The sequence below is a fragment of the Pavona decussata genome, unplaced genomic scaffold, assembly GCF_977016875.1.
Source record: "Pavona decussata unplaced genomic scaffold, jaPavDecu1.1 SCAFFOLD_40, whole genome shotgun sequence".
In the NCBI taxonomy this organism is placed as follows: Eukaryota; Metazoa; Cnidaria; class Anthozoa; order Scleractinia; family Agariciidae; genus Pavona; species Pavona decussata.
The window spans coordinates 1726449-1737500 of NW_028145462.1; the positions used below are offsets into that span (position 1 = coordinate 1726449).

General features: G+C 39.2%; 1 protein-coding gene and 1 pseudogene across 2 annotated transcripts in view; one reads left to right on the forward strand and one right to left on the reverse strand.

Annotated features, from left to right (window-relative positions):
* Positions 1 to 325: 325 nt before the first annotated feature.
* The window catches only part of LOC146483135 (uncharacterized), a 20059-nt gene continuing 9332 nt past the window's right edge, over positions 326 to 11052 (forward strand). The window contains exons 1-6 of the mRNA XM_085106186.1: positions 326 to 352; positions 2753 to 2814; positions 3283 to 3354; positions 4425 to 4476; positions 5719 to 6033; positions 9259 to 9507. Coding sequence (XP_084962312.1) covers positions 2809 to 2814; positions 3283 to 3354; positions 4425 to 4476; positions 5719 to 6033; positions 9259 to 9507 — 694 coding nt within the window. The 5' untranslated portion in view covers positions 326 to 352; positions 2753 to 2808. The remainder of the gene's footprint in view (positions 353 to 2752; positions 2815 to 3282; positions 3355 to 4424; positions 4477 to 5718; positions 6034 to 9258; positions 9508 to 11052) is intronic.
* LOC146483136 (cyclic GMP-AMP synthase-like receptor 2) overlaps positions 9438 to 11052 on the reverse strand; it is a 10074-nt pseudogene continuing 8459 nt past the window's right edge. The window contains exons 2-3 of the transcript XR_014863900.1: positions 10049 to 10425; positions 9438 to 9501 (exon numbers count right to left, since the gene is read on the reverse strand). The product of XR_014863900.1 is annotated as a cyclic GMP-AMP synthase-like receptor 2 (transcript). The remainder of the gene's footprint in view (positions 9502 to 10048; positions 10426 to 11052) is intronic.

Consider the following 11052-nt stretch of genomic DNA (forward strand, 5'->3'; position numbering starts at 1 on the left):
TGAAAACTGGGTTTGACGGCTTCCTAATCACTGTCGAATATTCTTTAACTGTCGAAGAAAACTTTGATAGTAATAATAACAACCAATTTCTTCACGTCAAACGTAGAGTTTTTAGAAAAAAAAATACAAATGATCCTTCAATAGCTTTTCATTAAGGACACGCTACAGTTAGTGATCTACCAATTACAAAACACAGTTTGGAAAATATCAATAAAAACCTAATGAATTGTGTCCATGGTTTTTTCCTATCTCAGTAAACATTTTCTGTTATTAAAATGTCCCACTTCGTCTGTGACATGTTCAGATTGGGGTGTCAGTTCTCGCAGTCAAGAAGTCGAGGCAATTTAAGAAGGTAAGCCTAAGCCCCAGGTGGCATGCTCACTTAATACTGAACTTGTTTATTTTTGTCTTAAATCGTGAAGTTTCGAAATTCTTCTAGCTTCCCTCGGATTTAGTATCCTCTTAATCTTCTGTGATTTTCTAAGGATTGCATCCCTTAGGTGGTCGTTACTGAGTGTGCCGGCTAAAACAATTGTCGACCATGTGCCGATCTGCGTGAAATGTAAGCGACGGTACGACTGTACGAGCAAATATCTTTGTAGACTATGTTCTCTTTATAGACAATACGCATCGTTGTTACTGGTCAGAGAATCGATATACGTTAACAACCAACATTCGCTGCTGTGTTGGCAGTCATTAATGCCCCCCCCCCCCCCTCCCCCCCACTGAAAAGTGATTATATGATAACAGAAAGTTAGGTTTGGTTACTCGTCGTTCGTGAGAGGTTGGGGGGGGGGGGGGGGTGGGGCGTGAGGCGTGAGGCTCGTTTACCCCCGTCTTTACTTTCGAAGCTTTTTGGGTGATTGATAAAACCGGGAGACTTTCCTTTGAGAAAGAGTTAGCTCCAAAGAGTGGCAATCAGCCACGTTGTATATTTCATAATACGCTCTATATTTGATCTCGGGAAGTAGAAGCTGTCGTTTTCCGACTTCCCACGTTCAAGGTACTGACAGGAATTTAATTCGATATAAATGACAACTTCACCTAAAATTAGCTAAAATTGAATCTAAAATCTTAGACCCAATCGATTTGTACAAGACTTCGGTTTACAAAAAGCGCTTGTACATTTTTTTCGATAAAATTTATGTATTATTTGGGTTCATATAGTGGTGAGTAGGGCGACACACTTTTTGAGTGGGTGGAATTACATTTAGCGTCAAAAGCGTTGTTTCATTTTACGATCGGCTTCGTACAACTAGACGTATAATAGATTTCATGGTTATCGTTATCGTATGGTTTTTCGATTTTATATTTTACAATTTTGGGTATCGGCGATAGCAAAATGATAAGAGTACTGCCTCCCACCAATGCGCGTCACATATGAGTTTATTATTATTATTATTATTATTATTATTATTATTTTTATTATTATTATTATTATTATTATTATTATTATTATTATTATATTCGCCGTGTACTCCGTCCGTGTTTTTTCTCTCCTCAAAAAGCAACATTTTCAAATTCTAATTCGACCCAGAATCCGAAGGCCACAGTTTGCCAGTCGTTAAACGCTATTAAGTGTCACTCTCGTTAAACAAAGTCGACTGATTTTGATACGTTTTACACATCTTAGAGATAGTTAACCTAACTGCATCGAAACTACATGTGGAGTGCTTTTTCTATGTTTTTTCCATCATCGCGGATCCAGGAATATAGTCAAATCGCGCTGACACAACAGAGATAATTTTCCGCTTCATTCTAACGAAAAACTGGCGGTAGCAGTTACTCGAGAAAAAAATTTTCACCTCATGATCACAAACTACGCCGCACAATTTTAAAAAACTTAAGGGCCGTTTACACGACCGAAAAAATTGGAACGGCTCGGATAAAAAGACGGACGGCTCCGACAAAATTTGACCTGTAAACAGTACTTGACCCGTCACGCAGTCTTATCCGTTCCGTTCCTAAAAAGGTCCATAGGCGGCTATGGACCCCTTTCGGAACGGAACCGATAAAAAACGGTTCCGTACCCACATTTTTGTTTTCTTTTCAACGTGTAAACACTCGCCCTTTTTTCGGCACCGTTCTGTTACGTTTTTTCTGAGCCCGTTGTACTCCATGTCAGTTGTTTAGCATACCATTGATCGTTAGAGTAAGGGCTGTATGCAAGATCAAACCAAGCGCTTGTTCTTGGAATTTGCCACAAGCTCCGTGCGACTGTGAAGTGCGATTCAAGGGCTGTTAATAGGAGAACCGTAAGCCTTGTTTTTCTCCTAATTCGGTACATTCTCTCAGAAGCATTTCTTTGAAGAATCACTCGCGCTGTCAAACGTGAATTTCGTGTTCTCTTCTTCAGAAGAAACCAGAAAAGTGCTTGTAAATTTATGATAGTCGGAGATACGCACAGTGTACTGTATGTGTAAGCGCATATGAACAACTAATCGAAGCAGTTTTGTTTAATTATTGCGGGCTCTTCCGTTACCGGTTTCCAAGAAAACAACGTGTAAACGGTCTAGTACCCGTTCCAAGGGGCTCTCAAGTACCGTGCCTTTTTCTGTTAGGTACATTACAGAATTTGTACGTGTAAACGGAAGATTTCGTCTGGAACCGGTACTTGTTTCTAACCGAGCCGTTCCTTCTCTTTTAACGTGTAAACGGGCCTTTAGCCTCTTCGTTGGCTTTTCCGCTAATTTTAAGATGATTGGAACATGGTTTAGTTACTAAACTTATTGTTGATACTTTTAATTTTCAGTGCTGTGCTTTTTTTACAATTCCAATCCTAGATCGGAACTGACCCGTTTAAAGCAAATGAAAGTAAGTTCTTAATGAATGTTTAACCCTTTAAACCCTAACAACTAGTGATCAGCATCAAATTTCTCCTTGTAATATCACTGCTTATTCAACCCCTGAGGTCATGAGAATTAAGGATATGATTATCCGAGGTGATTTCTTGATATTTTAATAACTTCTCCTAATACTTTTATAAGAAAACTATGGGGACAAGATAGGAGAATTGGTTCTTTGATATTAGGACTTAAAGGTTTAAGTCAGGCTGAGTCACTGCTGATAATAAATCATTGAGGTAGAAATTCTTAACAATAAATTTAAGTTACCACAACTTCCCATCAAGAAATCCTTAATTTATAGTAAGCTGCCATCTGATATATTTGATTCCTTGCGAGAAAAAAATTCAACGGTAAGCGAGCACAATAGAATGATAAAGCTTTATCAGAATGCTATGGGCATTGAATATGATATAGATCATTATTTCATCCAATACAGGTTACTTCAGTAGTCAGCGTTCTCTTGTTAGTAGCATGCGCACAAACGGATAATCCACTCGACCTACGCAAGGTTTGTTGAATCCATTATTTATCGATTCGTCTGTTATAGAAAACTGGAAATCCATCAGTATTCAATAGCCTAGCCCTTGTCCAACAACGTGTTTCGATTGTGGTTCTCATTCGTGTCAGTCTCGTGAAATAAACAATTTAACCCTAGTTCGTCTTTTGTGGCCCACATTGACACTTGGAGGATGAATACTTGTACGACTTGAACGTCCAAAGATGTTTTCTTTTCGGTCCACAACGAGTCTTGATACGGTTAAGACACTAATTGTGCTGGCTCAATAGCTATTTAATTACATGTAATAACGGCAGAAACCTTGCTTAAATCATCGGCATTTGGGACTTGTTTAGCCATAAATATCATTGTATGAAATTATACCATAATTATTTATAAAATTTTCATCCATAAAATTTTGTAGAACCCTAGGCGGGAGCGAAATCTTATCCTCTCCCCGTAGGGGGCTTTTCAGGAATAATGAAACAAACAGGAAGAAACAAACACAGGATGTCAAATATAACATAACATGGTTAAGAATCTCAGCTGACAAGAGGCGGACCAACTGGCTATTTACAAGCGCAGCCTGGGAGTTGAGCTCGGGGCTACCATGAAACAACTCCAGAGAGAGGTCAGAGCGGAAATTGAACCCGGGACGTCCGGATTACATTAGTCCAACGCCCTACACCACTCGACGACGAATAGGGCACACGCATCTAGTCAGCCAGAATTCTTGTTGGTCAAACTTTCCAATGGAGACACATGCATGGTTTAATTGCTTATTCAAGCATTTTGTTATTTCAAGCTATTTGTGAAACGCACTAGTCTAGCCAGAGCTTGTCTCATTATTTTCGCCAAATGTCCATCCAGTTTTTCCGGAAGAGATCAGTTTATGGAACGAGGTAGACGATTCTATTTCTCATGTCCAATGTATTTTAAATTATATTTCTCGTGGTCAAGCATCAAACCAACATGGCTTTTTAAGGATGACGTTTTATTTTCATTGTAAAAAAGATTATAATTGAAGTAAAGCGAAACTAGTTCGGTTTTTCAGAAGTCTATGTTTTCTCGTGTCGTTTCAGGATTCAAGAGACGTACTAGATGACGACGCAGTTCTTTTTCAAGACAAGGAAGGTTTGTTGTCCTGAATTACCGTCGTATTTATCAGTTCGATTAACTGCCCACCTTCGAATAAACGCCCACCGCGAATAAGCGCCCACCCTTAAAGCCCGAAAAGTTAATAAGCGCGCACCTCACCCCCTCCCAACAAAAAGACAGCGTAAAGTAAAAGGAGCATTAGTTGTGTTCCAAATTTGGTTTTAGATACGGTAGTCAATGAACTTTTATATTCTTTTTGTTTAGTTTTTGCACTTTGTTTTGTCTTGTTAAAGCGAAATAAACTTGTTATCCCTCGTTTTGTTATTCTCTCAAAATGTCCTCGCTTGCTGAAAATGTTGGGAAAATAGTAAGCCTTCACCTCGAAAAAGCGCCCACTCTCATAAGCCCAAAATTAAATAAGCGCCCGGGGCTTTTAATCGAATAAATACGGTAGTTGTTGTTTAGTTAACCATCGTAATTTTCACCTTCGTCATCACCATAATCATCACCATCATCAACATCAATGCTATCGCCATCACCATCATGATCACCGTCATCTCCTATCTTCCTCCTCCGCCTCCTCCTCCTCCTCCTCCTCCTCCTCATCATCATCATCATCACCATCATCACCATCATCATTGCCATAATCATCACCTTCTCTATCGCCAATATTGTCACTTTCATCGTCATTGTCACCGTCACCAGCATGCATCATAACGATCATTACCATGATTCTTACTGCCAATGTAACCATTATCGTTGCTTCACCATAAAGTACAACCATGAACAGCACCTCCACCGCATTCGTGGTATCACCATCACCGATCAGCATCACTGTAAAAATCACTTTCACTCTAGAACGATACGTCCTTTACTACTGCGCATACGTTTCTGCGCATCTCTGGATGGTCCGAGAAACATGTCACTACTACCATCAAGAAAATCACCAACGGCACCACGATCATGCATCATCAGTACCACCTATCATCATCATCATCATCATCATCATCATCATCATCATCATCATCATCATCATCATCATCATCATTTCTATCACAGCCATCATAATCAGCACCATCAATATAAAAAATCATCATCATTATCATTATCATCACTATCATTATTATTATCATCCCAATCGCTAGGTCATTGCAATCATCATCGTCATCAACATCAATTTAACAATCACAATTTTTAATACATATACTCGGTAAGTCACACTAAGTGAATTAGGTATTACAGTGATAACGATTGGACATAATTTGTTTAACTCTTTAGTGGACGCGGATTATGAACCCCTTGGGTGCTTCAATTTGAGGGCCTTGAAGAAGGAAAAAATCCTTGGAAAAGTTTTCAAAAAGTTGGAAGCCAGTTCACCAGGCACACCTCTAGAAAACTGCGGTCAAAGCGCCCAGGGAAACAACGTCCAACTTTTTGGAATTTATTATCAAAAGAAAAAAGGCAGAATGCTAATCCTGTGTCGAGAAGGACACGAAGGGCGATGGCATTCGAATGCCAAAGCTTCGAGGAGGTGTAAAAGTCGCATCGGAAGAAGGAATTCGGTCTTTATCTATCGAGTGAACAGAACAGAAGGTAAGATTCTATCAATTGTTGATTAGATACCGTTTTAATTTAATTAGTTTTAATTAGGCACTAATATTGTGGGGTAGCGATTAAAACGTTAAATGCATTTAGACTGACACATCTCGTAACAGCGGCTTAATTTTTTCATTGACTTGAAGGAAGGTAGCTGATTGTTCAACTGGCAGCCATACATCAATTAAATGATTTCAAATAAAGCGGCGCGCACCACACAGCGGAAGTTCAAATGAGGCGTAAAATTGTGTGAACCGGTATTAAGACCTACTGGAAAACATTTGCTTTTTATCTCAAAATTTTACGTGGGGTTACAACTTGCCTTTTTTCATGCACGCAAAACTCAGTACGCCACTTAAAACAGAGACGTTTCGAGGGAAAGTTATCTTGTAGAATTTTCTACAGGAGAAAAGAGCCTTTCCTCATATAACATAAGTTCTACTCGGGATACCTTTTTTTCATGCTACAAAAAAGTTAAGAAAAGCAGGAAGCCTTCGAAATAAACCATAAAAGTGGTAGTAAGTGAGTTAAGTAGGTATCGACTTAGTTTTTCTGAAATGTAGAGGCTTTTTTGTTAAGCTCACTCATTGGCATGGTAAGCGCTATGACATAAAAAATGGACTGAAAGGATTGCCGGGAGATAGAGTTGTAAAGACATCCATAGCTTGCCCACTCGACAAGAAATACATTTTTGTAATTTTCCATCGTCTGACATTCACTTTAACTGCAAGAAAGCTAACCAATCATACTCCCGCTCTCCATAGTTACAGTCTAGGACAAAAGTAAAATTTGACACTTTTATGTGCCTTCAACGAGGGGAAGAAAAACCGATGAGGATTTTTTTCGATTTGCATTCGAGAACAGATTGACATTTGACCAAAGAAATAAAATTTTTTGCTGTCACATACACTTAACCAATCAACACTTGATCGTGGCCATACTGGTCAGTCATCACCGCCGAATACCAATAATGGGGTGAACTAATAAGACCTTCAACCAGATACACGTACATTATTCTAAAGGCCGGTTTAAAATGGTTTCAACATTTGCCCAACATAATATACCAAAAGTTGAACGGATGTTGGATGAACGGAGTGGTCAAACGGTTTCAACGCCATTCAACATTTTCAAGAACGAAGGAAATGTTGAAGCGTTGTTGGATGAAAGTTTAAGCCAATTTAATTTTGATTCAAGACCCTTTCAACAAGCTTTCAACAAAGTTGAATGACCTGTTCAAACGCCCCAGACATGTGGTTCAACAACTGTGTTGAACGCATGTTAAAGCATGAAACCGCTTAAACGGACCTTACGTATTTTCGCGACTTGCGCAATTTCAAAAAAAATCGCGAAATTTAATACACGTGGAAAAAAGAAAGGTGCGCGACATTTAACACCATATATAACAAAACAATAACAATTTGAATTGTTCTGAGTTAACCGGACCTTGAAGTGAATTGTTCTGAATTAAAACTCTACGGTTGTTTACGACTAGCACTCTTCCTCCGATTCAAAACCAAAACCTCTTTACATTTGAAATACAATGATCAAAGTTTCCACTGATTTGTAGGTTACTTGTAGTTAGATTAAGCCAGACCTTTGTATCTTTCCATTATAGTGAAACCCCGCTTCACGGACACCCACTTAATATGGACACTCGTTATTAGAGACAGTTTTCTTGGTCCCGCTCCATACAACTTCCTACCCGTGTAGCATGAAAATTTTGCGGGAGTTTTATTTTGCGGATTGGCGATTTTTTGTGGTTTGCGGGGACAAATTTTTGCGGTTCGAGATGACTGAAATTTCTGCTCGGAACTAATTTTTGCGATGCTCTGGTTCAAGCTGCAGAACAATTAAGTGGAAGAAACCTGAATATTTTCAACTTTTATTGTACGGTCAATTGAGTCACAGTTCACTCTAGTTACATATTAGAGACATATCACTGAAATACCTTACTGCGCAAAGGGACTGAACAACAAAAAAACAAAAAGCCTACCCCTACCATGCACAGCCAAACACTGTTTCGTTAAAATGGTTTGCCACGACGCTATTGCCGTATATTATTTTATACGAAAGCAGTATGAATGTTTGAATTACCGTAGCTGAAACCTTTCTATGCATACAGAGGGGCTTTCGAGTGAAAGATGTGCTTTGAGACCTAACTGGGAGCGGCCTGCTAAAATGCAAAACTATGCCCTATTGTAACGCAATGAGACAGACTCAGTCAATAATAATAACACTCTTGTTCAGCTGAACTTCTGCACTTCTGTGCAGCCCGTCGCAGAAGCGCCAATAGAACATGGTTGGCCTGATGCACGATTCAAGTCTGTGCGTTCCTTCAGATGACCCATTCGTGCCAATCTAATGTACTGAATTGCTTTACTATTGACAGCTCTAAGTGCTTTATCCGATGGAAAATCATGTTAATGTTCTTGCTTAAGTCCAATGTATATCGCTCCAGTGGCAGAAGTCTACTAAAGAGGAGTTTTAAATTTGACTGAAGGGAGTTAATTTTTGCGGCGTTTTATTTTGCGGGTGTTTTTTTCTGCGGGAACTAATTTTTGCGGATCGAGGTCAATCCGCAAAATCCGCAAAAATTAGAACCCGCAAAATTTTCATGCTACACGGTAGCTTAAAATTAACTCGCTTAATAGGGACACTCCGTGATACGGACACTTTTTATGGTCCCAACGGTGTCCGTAATAACCGTGTTTCACTGTATTTCCTTATCCGTTGGAAAAGTGCCCTCAGCTCAGGGTTCACGAAAATAAAACACAGACAAAATTACTCGCGAAATTTAGCACACTTTAGTACACGCTCTAATTCTTCTTGCAATCGCAAAAATTGATACTCGTGAAATTCGGTTCCCGAATGTTCGCGAAATTACAGCGGTTTTCAATTTTGTGTCGAAAGTAATTTCGGCATTGCTTTGGTTTTACATTACTACGCTGTGATTGGTCAACAAAACTCGTGCCACTTTCTCAATCAATGAGAAGCAAAACCAAACGCCGCACGCATTTTCCCGCGCTTGGCGCCAGTTACATGTATTTGCTTCGAATTCTGATTGGCTCGTTGTGTCAAGTTGTTTATATCTGTTGCGATTGGTCAGAGTAATTACTTTGGTTATGGTTTTACGACACTCAATTGAAAACGGCTCTACGTTCGCGCGAAAATTAGTAAGAATAAGGTAAAAGATACTGAGCGTTATTCTTCTTTGCTGAACAGGGAGCAACAATCAATGTACCTTTGGCAAGAAGTCATACTCCGATGGCGAGTATGCGGATATGTATCACCCCACGGATAATATTTTGAACGCCTATTGCGAATCTTGTATGTGCTCAAATGGAAAGTTCCGTGACTGCTGGAAGATGTACTGTGATTTGGGTTTAATGGTCATGAAGTGTAAAAAATTTCACCATCCACCAGGAAGATGCTGTCCAGAGTGCAAGGAATATTATCCAATGTCACCTTCCCGTAAGAAAAAAACCTAATTTAGTTGAGACATTATTTAATTTAATTGTTATATTGTAAGTGTTGTGATTGTCAGGCGTCGGAATGAGGGAGGCTGATTTGAGGGTAACATCTACCAGTGCTCATAGCACAACTGATAAGTAGAGGAAAAATAGAAAGCGATCTCACTTTTTAAAGACTGATAGACAAAATAAGTACCACACCTAAAATTTGTACGACTCAAAATAAACCTTTAAGCCCTAACAGTGATCAGCATCAAATTTCTCCTTGTAACATCAATGCTTATTCAACCCCTGAGGTCATGAGAATTAAGGATAACATCACCCAAGGTGAATTTTATTGATATTTTAACAACTTCTCCCCAGTACTTTTATAACAAAAATATGGAGACAAGATAGGAGAATTTGTTCTTTGACGTTAGGGGTTAAGGGTTGGTCAAAGAACGTTTCCTTCACACCTTTATGATCCCGATTTACCTGTGTTTCATGTGTCCCATTGAATAAAATTTGTGGTTAATATGGTATTAGTATATTTTTGAACTCACTTCAGTTCAGTCCCTCGCGGTGCATTTCAACCAGTCTAGCAAATTCGTCTTCAGAAAGTTCAGCTTGCAATTCTGGTTTAGATAAGATGAGTTCAATAGCGTGAATGTTGCTTGGTGGATAAGTTGACCATTCCACCTGGAGATAAATTTCGGACAGTACGCTTGTGTCCATGAGGTACGCTGCAGCTTGGAATGCAAGGTAGGAGCTCTCCAAATGCACTTGTAACAAATAATCAGCAAGAATGCGAATCATAAGAAACCTCTGGCCTTCTACTCCTCGTTTGACTAAAGACGCTGTTACAGCACTGGCTTGTTTGGTTGGCTTTCCCAGTATTACCATCAAAAGCTTCATGAATTTCTTCGCTTCATCATCATCCTGCCTCGTCCCCAGGCGCCGAGCAAAAAAAAAAAAATAAAAAAGGGGGAGCGCGGGGGTTAATGGGAAGGAAGCGAAACGCGGAGCCGGCCTGGGAGATCTTGCTTTCAAAATGGCGGATGATAATAGTCATAATATATGCAGATCTCAAAATGCCTTCATTCTCGAAGAAAGACCAGTTCACGTCGCTTTTCTTGACCAAAAACTCCCTTGTCCGCACGTATTTTGTAGAGGAAAGGGTTCGTTTTTTAAAATTGATGGAATCGATCATCACTATCGCACAGTCCATCGGAAGGCGGTAACAGACGACGAGCTTAATGAGGCGAGAAAGGTCATGAAAATCGTTCATGGAGAAGAAACCTTAAGATGCCTTAGAAAGTTTACTAATATTCGCTCCGAGCAGGTAATAATTTTGTAACGCACTCCCTTCTTCGGGATTTCGGTCATTTGCAGCAGATTCAAATTAACGTGAACAACGTTTTAACTTTATTATTATTTGCTTTAAAGCAAGTAAAATACAATGTGTAATATAATTACAAAAATATCAGTAGATATAGAAGTAATAAGAGTGTACAATATGGAGGAATCATGATCATCGCTGTCATGTTTTTGCTTTAAATACATTTAT